Here is a 19,244-nt window from a genome sequence, read left to right as displayed (position 1 = left end):
AGCTGGAAATGGACTTTATAGCTTGTTTTATAGAGTCATGACGTCTTGGCAGAGAAAATGAAGCATAAAGAAATACGATGTTTTATTTAGGGAGGCTACACAGAGAGAGCCTATACATAAATAATGTAAGAATTTTTAAGGGGATTGTCTCAAAACCACCCTGAAGATTTTTGGCCTCTTTAAATAACAGAAAAGAGGGGGCAATCTAGCTACTGCTTCCTTAATTTGGATTAACCCACTTAATAATGCAAACTGAACAACATACATTTTGGAATTTGAGCTCTATCTGTTTTGGCTAACCACTCAACCGATTAACCAGACAATTTTCAAACGCCACGTATACTTGCTGGCAATAGAGGGTTCCTGTCATACACTTGATCCTATTCTCATGAAAATCTATTTGGCTGTTTTCCCTCCCCGTGGCGTGCCCACCCCTCGTTACTGTACATCCAAACCCTACATGTGTTTAAGGAAGACCCAACCCCACTGACCTTTCTCCTGGTCATCTGAACGGGAGATTATTTTACACCTTACTGTGTTCATTTGTTGTACTTTTCTTATTATTTTTTCTTTCTAAACTGTTAACTTCTTGAGAACAGAATTAATACCTAGCTTTTCAAAATGTGTCCTAACAAGTGGCTTTATGGTTATGCATTCTATATTACCCTGAAAATTTCCACAACTAGCAATGCTTCATATAATCTCTCTCCAAAAATTTTAAATCTCTTTCATCAATTTTTAAAGCTCACTGACGTTTTTCTATTTTTATATATTGTCTCTTTCTGCTAAGAATTAAGAGGAAATTACATATATGATGATAGAATAAAGTACAATTAGAAAATTAAGACTGAGTTAAAAAAGAATCTAAATGTACTGAAAACAAGGGCCGATCCACTTTATAGATTAGATGGTGAAGTAGCGTCAAGGTCCCTCAACGAGTAGACAGCAGTAGGAGGATAACTTCAAACTTCCTGTATGTCCCACAGCTTCTGTTACAGTACATGCAAAAATAAGTAATTTTGCTAATGATAAATGACATGTCTCCAAACTGCTGGCTTCTACTCCAAAAGCAGAAGGCATTCCAGTAGGAGTTTTAAGAGGATCGGGACTGCTCGGTCCTGCTCTCCATTCACATCACATTTACACCCTAATGGTAGTGTGTTGGTGTGATTCAGTTCTGTCTGTTCCATAGAAAACAGCTGTATAAGAGGACAGCAATTCCAAGGGCTTCTACAGGAAATGAGGTGGTTAAGAGTCTCCATTAAGAAACTAAAGATATAAAGAAGGCTTCCTCTCTCTTCTTCCTTTCTTCTACTTTCTCCTTCTACGTCACTTGCCTTCCTACCTCCTGCCAAGCCACCCAATTACCTATTCACCTACCTTCCAGGTATTTCCTCATAGTGAGCAGAAAATAAGATTTAACTTTTCTACCAAATACTGAAATTAAAGTGGTAAGAACATTAGTTTTACTTACGCAGTAAGCTTATAAGCCGAGGGAAATGGAATTAGAGTAGAAGTCACACATACATGCAGAGGTTCTCCTCCCTGATTCCTTCTTTGCTGTCCTCACCTTTAAAGAAAGGCACTGTATCCTTCTTATTTATCTTGGTCTCTTTGGTATTAACTAATTTGCCACAACAGTATTAAATGGGGTAATATATGTAAACTATCAAGTAGCTCCCCGGTCCGTTGGTAGGTATTCAAAATTATTTTTTGCTTTTCTACCTTTAGTTCTGGTTTTATCATTTTTCTTTTTCTCTCTATCTTTCATATTGAAGTACCGTCAGTTACAGTGTGTCAATTTCTGGTGTGCAGCACAATGTCCCAGTCATGCATATACATACAGGTATTCATTTTTATATTCTTTTTCATTAAAGGTTACTACAAGATATGGAACATAGTTCCCTGTGCTATACACCAGAAACTTCTTTTTAATATCTATTTGTACATATAGTGGCTAACATCTGTAAACTCAAACTCCCAAATTTATCCATTCCCACCCCCTTTGCCTGGTAACCATAAGACTGTTTACTATGCCTGTAAATCTGTTTCTGTTTTGTGGATGAGTTCATAGTGTCTTTTTAAAAAATTTTTTTTAGAATCCACATATGAGTGATATCATATGGTATTTTTCTTTCTTTTTCTGGCTTATTTCACGTACAGTGACAATCTCTAGGTCCATCTACCTTGCTGCAAATGGCATTAGTTTATTCTTTTTTATGGCTGAGTAGTATATTCCATTGTATAAATATATCACAACTTCTTTATCCAGTCATCTGTCGATGGGTGTTTAGATTGCTTCCATGCCTTGGCTATTGTCTGTAGTGCTGCTGTGAACATTGGGGTGCTTGTATCTATTCAAATTAGAGTTCCTTCCAGATATGTACCCAGAAGTGGGATTACTGAATCATATGGTAAATCTATTTTTATGTTTTTGAGGAATCTCCATTCTGTTTTCCATAATGGCTGCACCAAACTACATCCCCACCAACAGTGTAGGAGGGTTCTCTTTTCTCCGCATCCTCTCCAGCATTTTATGTTTGTGGCCTTTTGAATGATGGCCATTCTGACTGGTGTGAGGTGATACCTCATTGTAGTTTTGATTTGCATTTCTCTGATAATGAGCGATATTGAGCATTTTTTCATGTGCCTATTGGCCATTTGTAAGTTTTCACTGGAGAATTGCTTGTCTAGGTCTTTTTCCCATTTATGGATTGAGTTTTTTTTTCTTATATTCTGGACATTAAGCCTTTGTCAGTTGCATCATTTGTAAATATTTTCTCCCATTCCATAGGTGGTTGTTTTGGTTTGCCTACGGCTTCCTTTGCTGTACAAAAGCTTATACATTTAATTAGGTCCCATTTGTTTATTTTTGCTCTTACCTCTATTGCCTGGGAAGACTGCCCTAGGAGAACATTGCTAAGATTTATGTCAGAATGCTTTACCTATATTTTCTTCTAGGAGATTTATAGTGTCTTGTCTTACATTTAAGTCTTTAAACCATTTTGAGTTTACTTTTGTGTATGGAGTGAGGGTGTGTTCTAAGTTCACTGATTTACATGCAGCTGTCCAGTTTTCCCAATACCACTTGCTGAAGAGACTGTCTTTTCTCCATTGTATATTCTTGCCTCCTTTGTCGAAGATTAATTGACCAAAAGTTTGTGGGTGTATTTCTGGCCACTCTATTCTGTTCCATTGATCTATATATCTGTTTTTATGCCAATACCATGCTGTCTTGATTTCTTATTAGCTCTATAGTATTGTCTGAAGTCTGGGAGGGACATTTGTCCAGCATCATTCTTTTTCTTCAGTATTGCTTTTGCAATTCTGGCTCTTTTGTGATTCCATATAAATTGTAGGGTTGTTTGTTCTAGTTCTGTGAAAAATGTCCTGGGTAATTTGATAGGGATCACATTTAATCTGTACATGGCCTTGAGCAGTATGGCCGTTTTAGTGATATTGATTCTTTCAAAGAGCATGGGCTATCTTTCCATTTCTTTAAGTCATCTTTAATTTCTTTAATCAACGTTTTGTAGTTCTCCATGTGTAAGTCTTTTACCTCCTTGGTCAGATCAGTTCTGGTTTTAAGTGTCACTATTTAAGAAATCATACCTCTTGCTTTAGATCAATGGTTCCCTATTGTGGACACATTTTGAAATATAGGTGTCTGGACCCTACTCATAACTTAGAAATTTAGTATTTCTAAGAGGAAGAGTGAAGAGAGGTGTAAACAAACAAAACTTTCTGGTTAAGAACACTGTCTTACTTGGTCATGAGGCCTCCATGCCACCCACTCCCACCACTATGGACTGTAATTTCCATGGAGTCTGGGACTCTGACTCTGTGTTATCACTGTCCAGGGCTCAGGCTAGAGTTTGATACAGATGGATACTCAGTAAATAAGTTACTGAAGGTGGAGTTGGGCAGCAATCTACTTGCCTCTGAGCTGAATTAATTCTGGTCACATTTTGCCATTGTCTTCTTCAGCAGGTTTTTGACATGAACTTAGATATTCTGGACTCAGCTCAGTTTTTCCGTATGTCCAAGAAGTTATCTGAGAACTATGAAATCTTAAATCTCTCTCTGCCTCAGAAGAGCAACCTCCTTAATTAGCAATATTTATTTTCTCTCCAGTTTTCCTTTTCCGTACAGTCAGTCCCTCTCTTTTCCCGTCTAGTAATTAGTTAAGCATTTTGCTTCTTTTAATGAATTGATCTATTTCTGCAGCTCTTTTAAAGCCATCCTACATAGTAGAAAACCTTTTTCCCTCTCAAATCCGTATCAGTCAAATTTAGGGTAGTGAGTAAAGAGAAAACTGGGCAGAATACTTACGTTTTGTCCAAGAAGTCCATGAGCGGTCGTAATACCACCTCTGCGTCCATTGCAGCACTGTTCTTATTAGATGTGGTATTTCCATTGGCTCTCATCTGATTTAGTTCAAAACTCATCTGTTTTATGCACTCTTCAATGATAAGCTGGAAACTAAAAATAAGGAATAAAAATTCTAAAATAAAAGCAAACATGTGTGGCTTCCTTTGCCTGTGTCTGTTAAATTCAGCCCCCCCAGGAGTTGGATCTGTTTCCAGTGGTGTGATTTCCTTTGCTCATTAGTTTTCAAACTTACTGTTCAGCTGCAAAAATTGTGTTGCAATGGAAGCTTACCTGGAATCCTTATATGTAAAGTAGATAAAAATGATGCTTTTCAGGTTGAGTTAATTTAAGTTAGGGGTTTGTTTGGCCTCATCTCTTACAGTAATCACTGAGATGTTTTTCTGAGCATTGTTGGAAAACTGACTATCTGGGTACAGCCTCTTCACTTGGCTTCTGGGACTCCACACCCTCTTGGCTTTCCAGCCTCACTGGCTGCTCCTTCTCAATTGTCTAACTTCTAACCATTGGAATAGGGTTGCCAGACTTAGCAAATTAAAACTCAGGATGCCCAGGCAATTTTAATTTCAGATAGTGAATATTTTTTAGTGTAAATTTGAGACAAAGTTAAGTAAACATTGTCCATTTTTATCTGAAGTTAAAATTTAATTGGGCATATGCTATATTTTATCTGACAACCCTACATTGGCAATCCTACCTCTAGGCTCCATCTTTGGACCACTCCACTTTACCATCATAAATCACTTCCTTGGCCACCATATCTAGTCTCATGGTTGACCAAATATACATCTACAGAGGTGATTTCTAGTCTGAAATCCAGACCATTATATTAAACTGCCTATGTACCCTTTTACTTAAAAGTCTAATGAATTCTTCTCATACTCAACATCCAATCTATCAGCAAACCTTTATAAAGTATATTAAGTGTGAGGATCTATTATGGATCCACAAAGCTACTGTAGACCAACCCACTATTACCTTTAACCTCAACTTGTGCAATAATTTCCTACATTGTCTCTCTGTTCAACACTCTACAGGTGTCTTTTAAGATAGAAACCAGATCATGCTCCTCTCTTGCTGAAAATCTTCAATGGCTTTGAGATCCACTTAAAACAAAACCTAGAATGTATTTCATGGACTTAATTACATGCCAATATATTTTGGCCCTGGAAACCTCTCTGATGTCATTTCTCACCATTCCTCCCTCCCCTTCATTGCAGTCCAGCCACAGTCATCTTCTTGGTGTTCTTAGAATTCTCTGAGGACACTTATCTCATGACCACTATTAGGTCTTCTCCTCCATGCAGTTTCTCATGGGTGTCTCCATCCCTTACTTATTACAGTCATAAGCCAAAGGTCACCTCCTCAGAAAAGTCCTTACTAAACACTCAACCTGAAATGACATTCCTATCCTTCTCCATTTCCTCACAGTTCTTTATCGCATTCTTCATTATTTGACACATTATATAGTTTTTGTTTATTTTTCTGGCTCTTGGTCCAATAGAATGTAAGTTCTATGAGGGAAGGACCTTTTTCCCTCCAGTGCTGCACACCCACAGCATGAGATCCTCAGGAAGCACTGGCTGCATGTACCAATGGACCATCCTTGGTCCGCCCACCCACTCTGCCTCACCACTCTAAAGACTTAACCCAGCCTGTGGAGAGTAACCCTCGGTATTACTGTGTTCATTCTTCACATCCTCTACACCAGTTTTGGTGGTTCTTACCTAAGCAGCATCCAATAGTAAGAGATTTAAATAGCAGAGAGCCACTTTGCCTCGCCACCATCCCTCCATGCGGTCTGTTAACTTTCATACTTCCAACAACAGGGGTAATTAGAATATATGTGCAGGCTGGCAAGAAAAAAGCCAAGGAGGAGAATGGGGGTAAATGAAAACTTGTGAAATGATCACATCATGGGAACAGTGAGAAGGAAGGAGTTCATTTCAGTGCTGCAGCCAAGTCAGTCCCCTTCCTCTTCTTCCTCCACACACAGTGATTGCACAGAATGTGTTATCTGAGAAGGATCCAAGTGCATTAATTCCTCCTACTTTATACAGAAGTTTAGGAAGTATCACTATAGAATGCTTTCATTATTCATTAAATAGAAAGAATATAAATATCAGTGCTTGCCTGCATGCTACAAATATTTAATTAGTACTTCCTGTGTGCCAGTCTCAGTTACGAGGGCTGAGGATGCGTCAATGAACAAACCAGAAAATTACTTGTTCTTACGGCACACAGGAGACCTTTTATTTTCAAATTGACATTAAGAAAATATTTTAGTCTGTTGTAAAATGTTTAATTTTTCTAGGTTTTGGATGAGAAATCCTTGATATATTTTAAATTATCACAACTTGGGTGTTTTTCTTGTTCCCAGTGTAGCAGGTTTATAAATATACTGGTCCCTATTTTTGAGCATATCGTCAAGGCCTGATTCTTCTTCTACGTCATGTTTTGCCTGTTTCCATCTTTGGCTCCTGACTTCTCTGTGGCTGTCCTCACTGGTGATACCACCATTCCTGCCCTTCCGTATCCGGCTCCTTGATGCTTGGGTCTCAGTTTGCCCTGTGGAGGTGGCTGATTCCTTGGCTCTCTGCATAGTTCTCTCACTGGCCAGAATATCCTGTTTCAGGCTTAGGTTTCAAGGAGGCTGAGTGTCTGACCACTGGGCTTTTTTTCTGGCTGGATCTGCCTTTGGACTTTTGTCCGGGAGTGGCTGTAGGGTAGGGTGGCAGTGGGGATAGTGCAGAAGGTGACAAGGGGGTGGTGGTGGTAGATACTTGGGACAATAGAAAAGTAAATAATGTTGGAACATTTGAATGAGGGGATTTCCCTCTGAGGCAGCAGTGACCCTGCTGACTGTAGTAATACTCACCTGTGAAATAGCTACTTTTCTGTGGACTGATTCTCAAATCAGTGTACTAGGGGGAAGATAGACCAAGCAGAAAGTATGATATCCACAATCCAAAAATGTGCAAACAGGTTCCTACAACAGACCCGTCTGGTAGGCACCCCCCAGAAGCCAGCTGTGTGTGTGGGATCAGGCAGGTGGAGGAAGGACTACTGGAGACTAAAATACGGTGCCATTCCACCTTAGCATTAATCCCGGGTGAAGCAACACCTGCATTTCATCTAAAAATCACTTCTGTCTGCCAGTTTTTGGCAAATCCACCTAGAAAGTCTTTTTTTCTATCCATGTTTTCTTGGTGGAAAGTTTTTACTAATCAGCAAGACCAGTTAATAATGCCAGACTCCGTGAGCACTCAAGAAGCCTAACACAAACAGAATATTTTCTATGAAATGTTCCTAAATTTTTTCTTTACTTAATTCAGCCAGCTGCTGGCACCAAAGCTATCATTAAAACTGCAAAATATGTGCATAAGCAGAAACCTAAGTGGTGCAGGTTTTGAAAATTTTAAGAACATCTTTAAGATAACCCTGAGATTTTGTCAGTGAGTCTCAGTTCCCAGGTAGTTGCCCTGTGAGTGTATCAGGAACCCGGGCTTCAGATGTTTGCTTTGGCTCTGCCCAGCTTTCCTGAAAAATCATCCTATCAGCTACATAAAGTAGAATAATTTAATTGTGGATTTTAATAACAGCAGATGAAAGGGATTTGGGGCAATTAATTATGCACTTAATTTTAAAATTCTAGACTGCTAATTTAGAGTGTAAGAAGGATGGATTCAGGCTAAAATTATCCAGTTTGACTTCACAGCTTGATCACATTGATCATGGTGGACTTCCCACCCACCCTGTGTCTGTGTGATGTAGACCTGGTTGGTGGTGTGGGAAATAAATCCATGGCAACGAGAATACAATAATTATTCTTTTTATATGGAAGGCATGACATGTGGGCTGTTTATTCCAATATTCCTAGCTCTCTTTGAGCTGTATTTTAAAAATAACGAACAAATACATACAGGGTAACCAGGAGTTTCAAAACTTAGATTAAAATAGCTGACTTCATACAAATGCCCTCCTAAGAGCATTGCTCCTTATTTCATAGCTGAAGTTTGCTCAGAGGTTTTCAAATCACACGTATTTCAGCCTTTGTGAATATACCCCCCACTCAGACAGAACAAATTAAAACGTACTTGTTCAGGAGGATGACTTGAATATATTACAGAAAGTCATCTGAATATCCTTTTTCTATTTATATTCTAGTTTCTGACCCCTTTCCTCTCCCCTTAACTTTGCTAAATGATCTGTTTATGCCTTCATGAATGAAGGCAACAGCCTTTCTGCTAACCGCATGGTAATTCACAACCAGAATAAAGAGGTAAGCCTCTAAGTGTCACCTCAAGTCAGAGCCACTGAGTCCCCAGATCCTGAGGACACTGTCTGCCTCTCCAACTCCCGAGTAGCAAAACCTTCAGATTGCTTATTAACATCTAGGCCAAGGAAGCTGGATCATCCAGGTTCATTAACAACACAAAGCAGAAGGCAGAGCTATGACCCTAAGCTCAGTATATCATGCCTACATCTGGGAGAAAGGGCTCTGTTATGACAACACACCTCTACTATTGGGGAAAAAAGGCCAAGTGTGCGATTTTTCTTTGCTTTGCCTCATTCCTGTGTTTGAGAAAAAAATACTTTTGGTGTCTTTTTCTTTTTAGTCTTTCAGACTAATCAGAGTAGCAAAACTAATGAATACAAGTTGGTTAAGCATATGTCCTTCAAAAATACAGTAAGTGATGAGTGAGATTTAAAGAGATAACTAGCTCTCTTCATAAGTGTAAATTTCAGTCTTATTTGAGAACTGAACACATGGTTTAACATAAGTCAACATTTATTGAACTAATATTTAAAGCAAATTCTGTATGAAATTAATGAACCTCTTCAAAGATGGGTTTGTTTTCCTCTCTCTCTTAATTTTGATGGTGAGATGATGGCTTTTTCCTATAGGACTGAAATGAAGTTTATCTAGGAAGAAATTCTCTTTCTTTAAAACCACACCAGATACAAGGGAAGTTCATTTAAAGAATATTAAAAACAAAGATGTGTATTTCCTGTGGGCTAATTGTCCTAATATTTCTAAAACCTGGAATCCTGACTCAATCTGGTTATGGGGCTAAGAGTTCAGTTCTCTGGTAGTGAAGCCATGTTGACACGCATGGCAAGAACACAGCACATACTTGGGATGCGCGTAAGATTTTCTCTGCTCTCCTTCCTCATCCTATTCTTTCACTAGCCAACTGTTAAGCTATAAAAAATAAAATTGCAAATGGGAATCAGATATGGTTTCTGTTGTTAAGAAATGTCCAGTAAATAGGGAAATATGCAAGTAAACCACACCTTAGAGCACGGTGTTGTAAGCACTAACCAACTGAAGGATACAGAGTTATAAATAGCAAGACATCACTATACAAATTGCAAGGTCATGGGAGATTTTTCGGAGGAGGTGATGCTTTGATTGAGTCTTGAAGTTCAATGGATTTAGACAGAGGAGAGAAACAGCACTGAAGGAATGATTATCATTAACTGGAATCTAATCCATTTGGATAGTAATTACTTAGTCACTTACCTTTCACCGTAAGTGACACTGAGCTCATCCAGAACCCCGTTGAGTTTAACTTGCAGTTCTTTTAGAATAGTGCTAGCTTCCGGTTCTAGCTGCAAAGAGACCACACACAATATCACTTGGGAGTTCTGAGAAAGCATAACTTTTTTGTTAGAAGCATTTTGCTTGTAAGGTCAACTTCAAACAATATAGTATACATTTACTTTTTTCTTTTCCTTTCCTTTCCTTTTTAACCTTTGAAATCAAATGCAAAATTTAGAAAATTCTAATGAAACCAAAAGAGATCTTATATATGAAAAAAACTGAGTGAAACGCACAGCATGCATATAAACAATAGCAAGAGAGCAAAGCCTTCACTGGTGGCAGCCGTGGGGTGCAGGGCGTGACCAAGTAACCTCCAGAACGCGGCCACTTCGTAACTTAGAAAACCACTTACACATTCATTGAATATATGTGTTGCTTCAAAATATATTTTCATCTTTAATATCCCTGTAAATAAATAGGCACAGTGAAAATTTTCAAAATTGGGAAAAATTAATTTTTGCATATTATATTGTGCCATATTTGAAGGTATTTTCATATTTTTCCAAGTATGCACTTAAAAGTAATGGATAAACAATTATCCTTTTGCTCCAGTGTGTTGCTCTGGAGGTGACAGGCCTAATGTCTCTTCTTGGATGCCAATTTTCAGCTCAGAGTTCAAGATTCAAAGTTTTCCCATTTTATTAATTTTTCTTTGGGGGAAAAAGGAAAACATAATTGAGTCAAGACAGCATATTTTATGCTTATTCTTCCAGTGTAAAAAGCCAATTATTTTTATCTGATTCAGTTCTAAAATAATGTTAATATTAGAAAATATACATAAACACAAACAAAACAAAACAAAACATCCATCTATTAACATGGCAGACTTTTTTTTTTTTACAACTAAAGTGAAGGGTTAACAGACTTTACCAGTGTTTAGAAAAGTAAAGTGTGTTTCTTGTCTTAGAAAATTTTATCCTGGTTGTTAATTACATTTTTGCAAACTAGTTGTCAAAATTGAAAGACTTACAATAGATGCATTGTATTTAGCTGACAGAAATTCATGTAAAGGGAAACCTAGAATATTCTGAAATTTAAGATGATCTTCCTTTGAGTCTTTAGAAATTCAGTTTCCTATCGTTAGTACCTATAGTTCTTACACAAACTGGTCTGTTACTGAAAAGAGGGGGATAGGATAAAGCCAACTTTGGGGCGTAGAAAAAATTAAAGGAGCACTTAGTATAAATAGACTCTTAAGAAGAACATCAAATACACATACGACCTTGGGAGCCAGCCCAGGACCAAAAAGTGTCCCTAACAGAATACATTGGTCATAACTCTAAACAATCCTCCAGGAACATTTTCTAATACTAAGAAACTACTAGGAAAAAGTGTTATTAACTCTGCACAGCAGCTGGGTGGCTTTAGGTTATACTGATGTGACTAAAAACATTGGAATAGAAACCAAAAGTTGCATTTCATATCTGATCCTTTTCTTGTTATAGCAAATAATTTAATGATTTCAGGATTGGGTAGTTTCTGTACCTTTATCTGATTCAGTGTGATTCTTCTGGACTCTATTTTTTCTGTTTCTGTCATTAGAGATTACCCACACATACCGGCCACCTTAACAGATACAGACTTCTCTAGGAGTTGGAGACTTACAATATCCCTACGTCTCATACTCTCAGAGTCCCAAGCACCCATAAAGAATTGCAAAGCAGTGATTCAGAAAAACAATTAGATACTACCGATTTTTAAAAAGCCTCGACACTGATATGCACTTAATTACAGTTAGCCGGGTATACTCCCCAACCCTTAACCAAGAAAACATATGTGGAGTGTCCACCCCCACCCTAGGGAACATGTAAGTTCTTGCTATTGTCCTAGTACCAATTTTAGCATAACTTCACTTGGATAAAAATGTTTGGGTATGGAAAATGAGAGAAGACCTCCCATAGTTTTCTTTAGGTCCCCACTCTTGGTAAACAATGTGGGGGTAGAGGTGGCTGTTGCCACACACATATCTGCCACCTCCAAGGAAATGGCTCTGACAGAGTTTTTTCAGTAAGTGGGGTTGCCTTGTCTTTAAAGTGTCTGTTTTGTTTTCATATTAGTTTATACACACATTGAGTTAGTCTGCTCACCTGTTAATGACTTTAAAGTCATACAGAAATGGTTTGATATATCAGTTGGATGAAATTATGCTATTTTCCTAAGAATCATTTTAGTGTACCTTAGGTATTCTGTGAATGGAAATTTCCTATCAAATGATTGCTTATTACTTGGAAATATAAAACTGTCAAACTATAGCAATTGAAATATAGGATGACAGTTTTCATTTCCTGATAGAAGCATGAGTTTCTAAGCAGGTGCAGACAGAATGCCTCTGTGATGTAACTGAAAAAACCAGAAAAACTTTAGGTTCAGTTCAGTATTTGATATCATACCATTAAACCATAAAATTAGGAAGAGTAATTTTGAGGCCAGTCTGCATATTGCAGATCTTTTGCAATAATAATGAGCATAAATATCATACTCACCTAATTGTAAAACAATCTCTTTGGGCAGCAAATGTACCAATTCTTGAATTCTTCTGTATTTCTTTATGTGCCCAAATTGAGGAAATTTTCTTTATTCCTAAAACTCCCTGAAGTTTTTAAGAGATAGTAATTTGGGCTTTGAGAGTTTATTATCTAAACTACCAAGGGCATATTTTACAATTTATTGGCTACTTTGGAAAGGTAAAAGGCTACCTAACTTCCTTCACAAATGTTTAACACTTAGTCTAGTTCTATATCTATGACATCAAATATCACAATTAACTTGCAGCTTTTTTGTATTGTTAGTTATTAAAAGCAAAATGAGGGAAAAAGAAAAAATTCAAGCATTCAGAAGTCACAGGTAATACATTTATGTTAAATTAGAAATTGTATTAGCAGGTGTGCCTGAACCACTTGGCTGGCAGAAAGTAAAAACAGTAAATGACTCCATGGAAAGAGGAACATACTCACTGACAACTTAAGAATACTGAGGCAGATTCTGAATTAATATTACTATTAATTACTATTAAAAGCTTTCAAAACAGCTTTTATCCACACTCCATCAGAAGTTCGGAAATTCCAAAATTTAGTCTGGGTAAAGTGTGGTTCTAAAGATCAGAATGGGCCATAGTCATCTATACGTACTAATCTGAGTTTGTACATCACTGAGGTATTTTACTGCAGTCCGGTGGTGTAATGTAAATGACTTGTCTGGAAGAGAGAGCTAGGAGGCAAGATACCTTTGAAGTTCTTTGTCCTTACGGCTCACTTGTACTTTTCCTTTAAAAGACAATTCACTTATCACCTCCTTTTGCAAATCTTACTCCAGATGTCACTCACCCCAGGCAGCCAGTGGCTCTAGCTTCTGCACTAATTGTGCTTGTAACTATTACTGTCTGTACAACACTTCCAACTGTTCTCCTAGAAAGCTCTCCTTTCCACTAAACTGTCTTACTTAACCTTCTTAACATGCCTTTCCTCATGTTCAGCTCTTCAGCATTAGGAGTCTCTTATTTGTTCACCTAAAGAAGTGTAGATTAGGAAGACGATCGCTCCCCTGGCCCTCATCTTCACAGCATCCAAAATTTGGTCATTAGCCTAGTGGGTCACACCCTCTTCAAGATTTTTGCAGAAAATCCTTTGGTAAGTCACACTTCCCCACCCTATCTACAGAAAAGAGAGCCTCATTTCCAAGTAAAATATTGTTCAACTTGAGGTCTTAGCTTCTTCTTTTGGATTTTGTTCCATCCCTGTCTGTCTTCAATTCTTTCATTATTATTTGTATTACCCCCACCCTATACATCATGCTCAAATACCCATTTATGTTAACATGAAAAGGAGAAAAAATTATAAAAGAAAAAAAACCTAACTTATTAGCAACTACCTTCTCATTGACATCCAGCTAATTTCTTTTCTTCTCTTGACCTTGAAACTGCTCACAAGGTAAGTGTAAAATTTGTTGCCACCTTATCTCTTAAATCTTCATTAATTCTCTATAGTATGGTTTCTCCTCTGGAGATGCCACTGAATGTTCACATACAGGCCACCAGTGATCTCAGTGGCTAAATCCAATGACTTTATCCTACTCGGCCTGCCTTCATACTGTTGTTTACTCTCTTTCTCAAGCTTTTTATTTCCTTGCTTTTCTAGAGACTACCTTCTCCTCTTTTTGGTTGACTTCTTTTCCTTTGTATATTCTTCAGGTATTAATGTCCTTCAACTTTCCCTTCCTAGTCCTCTTTTTTTTTTCCACTCTATATTCCCTTCTTGAACAATCACATACACGCCCATGGCTTCAATGCCCATCTCTATGCTCATGGCCTCTGAACCATCACCTACAGCTGTAATGGGATGCCTGAGCATCGAGGCTGTATTCCCATGTGCCTCTGTCTTTTCCACTTGGATGACCTCAACCTATCAAAAAGTGAGCCAGTTACCTGCTCGTCCTTACCTTATTTCTCTTCTTAATGGTCTGACTTGATAACTATGCAGTTATTGGAGACAGAACTATGAAAGTCATCTTCAGCACTTCTCTGCCTTGTAACTTCCATATTCACTTGGATACCAAATATGATTGATAGTATTTATGAAATGTTTTCTCCATCTATCCTATCTTCATTGTTTGATACAGAAGTTTTCTCATCCCGACTATGTTGCAGTCATCTCCAAGTTGTGTTTCTGTTTGCTGTTTTTCCCACTTCTATGTCATCCTTCTAATTGTTCCTAGAGTTATTTTAATAAGGCCCAAATCTGATCATGGTACTTGTTAAACCATCTGGCTGGGTCCTTGCTATTTGTCTTATTTTGAAAAAGATCCCTTCTCTCTAACCCTTCTATTTGACCAGAATTTATCCACCTAAAGTACCTAGATCAACTTAAAATATATGATTGAGAAATCAGCAAATATTCCCTAGTGAATGCAACAGAAGTTACTTTCCTTGAAATGCTCTAAATCACTCTGTAGAGCTTCAGCCTTCAGCATGGATACTGTAGTGTGTTGTCAGAAATAAAAGAATACATGGTCCTCTCTATTGCAAAATAAAGTGCCCCAGCTCTACCAGTGTAACCCTGTATTTAGCTTCTTCTTTATTACTCTTATGAGAGGACCTCCCCAGGAACATACAGTATCATTTTAAGAGGTACATTATGGCATTTTTTTATGTTACTCAGATTTGTACGAACTGTGATGCTAGAGGTATCAGTGACAGAAATTCATGCTTCTAACTTCTGGGTTTCAAAATGTGGAAGAACACCAGTAGCTGTCTCTCACCCTAATTAAAGTTTCAAATCAACTAAATGTCTTTGAGATGTTAAATTAAGTTCTTCAGACTAGACAACTGAAGGGAAAAGATGGCTTTTATAATTAAGTCAATGTAGTTTTAAGTTAGTGACTATATGGCAAATTTAAAAATTTTCTATTTCTGTTTCTCTGAGCTTTTTGACAATATTCTCAAGCCTTTTTTTTTGAGGGACACGACATTCTTTTCTCTTAGTCTAAATTTTTTTTTTCATTTCCACCTGGAACACATACACTAACCTTATATTGTGTGGACTGCTCACAGGCTCTTGTCCTTACAACCACAGATTTTTAGAACAGAATGAATCTCAGAATTCGTATAGTTCTATTCCCCCCTTACAACTGGGGAAAACCACGGCCGACATGCTGTCACGCTGCATGATGCTATCTGGGGTCATGTGAGGACTGAAAAGCAGTGCTCTAAGAAAAGATATTCTTCTAGGAAATTCTCTTCTGAAAATTAGTCACACACACACACAAAGTACAGTAACTCAACTAGGAAAGGACCTCTGGCTTATTAGCTCCATCTACTGGCTGATTAACCGTGAAACTGGAGTGAGTAGGGATAAATCAGGAATAGAAGAAATGAGACACACAGCTTATTCTGTAAAAACTGCCTTTTTGCCCTGTCTCTCTCTGTCTTTCCCAGTCAGCTGCTCACATTACTGGTTCTATCCTCTGTTCAGTAGTATGACTTCAGTCTCTTCAGTCAACTGAATTGGGTACCTGTGGAACAGCAAGTGATGGGGACAGAATTCCCTGAGTGAGCCATTTGCAGGAGGTGCCTGACGGCCACTCTACCAAGGAAGAGCAGAGGGAGGAATTGGCCGGGTTACAGAAATAAGTTTGACTAGTTTTTGCATTGACAATTGAAGGGGATTTACAACAAGACAACAAAACAGGTCTATTACAGAAAATGACAGTTAAGGTAGAACTATTTCTCTCCTTCTTGCCTGTGGCTTGCATTCTCTCTTCTGAAGTTTTCGTACAGTTCAGAGGAAGGTTTAAAAAAATGCCTGGCAGCATGAGAGTGACGCTGTGATTGCTGGGGAATGAGGTTAACAAGCAGCACCTGCCTGGGTCTGAATTTCATTTTGACACGGATTTCCCACCCAGAAACCTCTCCAAATCTGAGGTAGCACCTCTCCTTAATATCACAAGCTTAGCAGTTAGCTGAACTTTATGTGGTAGCAGTGCTAGATTCTTAATCAGATTTATTAAATCTCCTCAATGAAATTTGCCCTTTTGGTCCTCATTATTCTCTTAATTTTCTATTAAGTCCAATTTGTTAACTCTCACTGCAGAGATGGTTAGGAGTAGAAAGAAAGCAGACATTATCTTCATGCATTCAAAGTAAAAGGCCAGCACTTTGAACATTCAGGCCTCTTTATCTGCTACCTTGAAACTAAAAATAATTCATTTTCCTGAATTCAGCCAAGTACATCTCACCTTTGAACTTTATTTACACAGAGGCTAGAGGTTTGAGTTTATTCTTTGAATTATTGTGGGATGAGATGTTAACAATTGTAACTCTCATTTGAAAGATATTTTCAAGTGCAGAAATTGTTGGGGGGGTCCCCCCCACAAACCTTACCTCTTTAATTGTTCTACCTTCCCTAATGAATTCAAATTTATTTGAGGGTGGGGTCTGCATGTTAGTAATTATTGTACCTCTGGTGTCTAGTAGAATTTACAGCTCATAAAAGGTGCTAAGCAAATCAATAATCTGTTAAATGAATCAATGAAGGAGTAAATTCTGTGTTCCTGTGCAGCATTATTTCATCCCTGTTTTTCTGGAGGCAGGCAGCCCCCAGGGGAGGATGGGGGCACTGGGCTGCTGCATACCTCTTTCCCTGGATGCTAAAAGGAAGCTCTGTTCTAACTGTTGTTTTACAAGGTCTCACTCCTCCTTAGGGACTAGAGCATTAATTTTTTTTTTTCCAATAAATTTCCTATCTCAACTCCTGCCCCTCCGAAGAAAATATAAGTAGGAACCATTAGATACTTCAACTAAATGGGAAGAGTTTTTCAAACTGCTTTAGGAAATATTTTAGAACTAAAAGGAAGGCATAATATGACTAGCTAAAATTCTCTATTATGTGATGACATCTAACATACTTTAATAATTTTATAATTTATTTTTCATTTCTGAAAAAGATAATACATTAATGAGAAGCCATCTGCTGTTTTTAACTAGTGAATTATACCTATTTATATTGGATTATATCTGTTTATATTGGAAAAGGTGAGACAGATCAAAACTTTACAACTATAACATCTCTTTTTGTAAGATTATATATAAAATGTAAGTATAAAGTCCAGAATGTTAAAAATGCTGGATATTTGTATATTACTGTAAGTTAGCCATCTATAGTTGGGGATTATTTTATTCCTTAACCCAAATATTTCCCTGCGCTTTGGCATGCTGTCTCAAGGTCCATTTAAATACATGAAATCTGATGTGTTCTCAAAACACATTAACTAGGTGGGTTAGGAGTCATGCACAGATAAGGCAAAGGGGTATTCTGAGCCATTTCCTAATTATCTAGTTGCTGTTCTAAAGCAAAGAGCAGTAATTCTCAAAACGTGGTCTCCTGACCAGTAGCATCAGCATCACGTGGAATTTGTTAGAAATGCAAATCATGGGCCTCCACCCCAGACACACTGAATCAGTCTGGGGTGGAGTCCAGCAATGTATGTTTCAATCAGCTCCCCCCATGTTTCTCATACATGCTGAAGTTCAAAAACTACTAGTATGAAGTATCATTCCTTTAAAGCAGTGATCTTCCACCATGGGAGCCCAGCAAGTATAAAGCTGAAAGGATACTGCTGAGTAAAATACAACGGAAGTTAATGTCTGTCCTCTCTGGTCAGGGGTTGCGTAGCTCAAGACTGAGTCCCTAGGGCTAATAGATTTCACAGTGAATTTCAATCAGCTACATGCATTCAGTGCTTTGGGGCAGTCAGATTCACTTTCTAATTGACACATCAAATTCATCATTAAAAATTGAAATACAATATAGATATGCATCTCTGAAACAAAAGATAATTAAGTGGCTCATTAAAATATGTGAATTTTTAGGAGAGGTGGGGTTATTTGCAGATTCTTTGGCCCTGTTCACAAAAGCTTACCATGGTGAGATGAATCAAGAGATTGAATTGCCTTGAGACATATCAAGAAAAATAACATTACTAGTCAGCAGAATGAAAATTTAGCTGAGCAAATAACCCCGCTTGTTTCCCTTAAATGTCTTAATAATGGCTAACGTCTAGAATTTGATGTACTGTCAGTAGGATAGCAGGCCTATGGATAGTTATGGATTCTACCAATCAAGATGATTGTACCAACACAATATTGTGAGGGAGGAATGCATCTTTTGCTTACACAGCACAGTTCTAATTCTTCCAAATCTATTACTACAATGAAAGTTCTGTAGAGTTTCATAACCAATATGATTTCCTGAAAAGAAATTATATTTTGGGTTATCTAATTTTCTTTCTCAATGAGATTACAGATCAAGTAACTATGCCTAAGTCCCTACTGTAGGCTGTAACAATATGTTTTTATGAAAAAATGACTAGATATTTATTTGCAATTGATATGTGCCATTATACTCATGAAATTATTAAGCTATTAATGTAATACAAACCAAAATATATGTTTGACTTTGAGCTATTTGATAAATCAATCATCAACCAATAAATGAAAATTTTGCTGTTACTGTGCTACAAAGGGACAAGTAATACCATGTAAGGATTGTGCTGTAAATACTCTTAACTTCTAGCGCAAGTCAGTCCACCACAGGTTGATTATTTTATCTGTTTTACTACAGTGATTCCTAAAACTGTATAAATATCAAAAATCACCTGGGATGCTCTTTAAAAAACAGACCCTGGAATTCTTTCCTAGCTATTTTTTGCTTCGTGGTTTATGTGGCTTTACTATTATTATTACAGAGTAATCTGA

General features: G+C 37.6%; 1 protein-coding gene and 1 long non-coding RNA gene across 4 annotated transcripts in view; one reads left to right on the top strand and one right to left on the bottom strand.

The window, feature by feature from the left end:
- Positions 1-19,244, bottom strand: part of UNC13C (unc-13 homolog C) — a 639,986-nt gene that overhangs the window by 67,910 nt on the left and 552,832 nt on the right. For both annotated transcript variants that reach the window (XM_074366154.1, XM_045506261.2), the window contains 2 exons: positions 9,917-10,005; positions 4,333-4,482 (listed from right to left, as the gene is read on the bottom strand). In XM_074366154.1, the coding sequence (XP_074222255.1) occupies positions 4,333-4,482; positions 9,917-10,005 (239 nt within the window). The remainder of the gene's footprint in view (positions 1-4,332; positions 4,483-9,916; positions 10,006-19,244) is intronic.
- The window catches only part of LOC123612629 (uncharacterized), a 321,171-nt gene that overhangs the window by 283,304 nt on the left and 18,623 nt on the right, over positions 1-19,244 (top strand). The gene's annotated exons all lie outside the window — the stretch shown is intronic.

The sequence above is a fragment of the Camelus bactrianus genome, chromosome 6, assembly GCF_048773025.1.
Source record: "Camelus bactrianus isolate YW-2024 breed Bactrian camel chromosome 6, ASM4877302v1, whole genome shotgun sequence".
Lineage (NCBI taxonomy): Eukaryota > Metazoa > Chordata > Mammalia > Artiodactyla > Camelidae > Camelus > Camelus bactrianus.
This window is presented reverse-complemented; position numbering and strand designations above follow the sequence as displayed.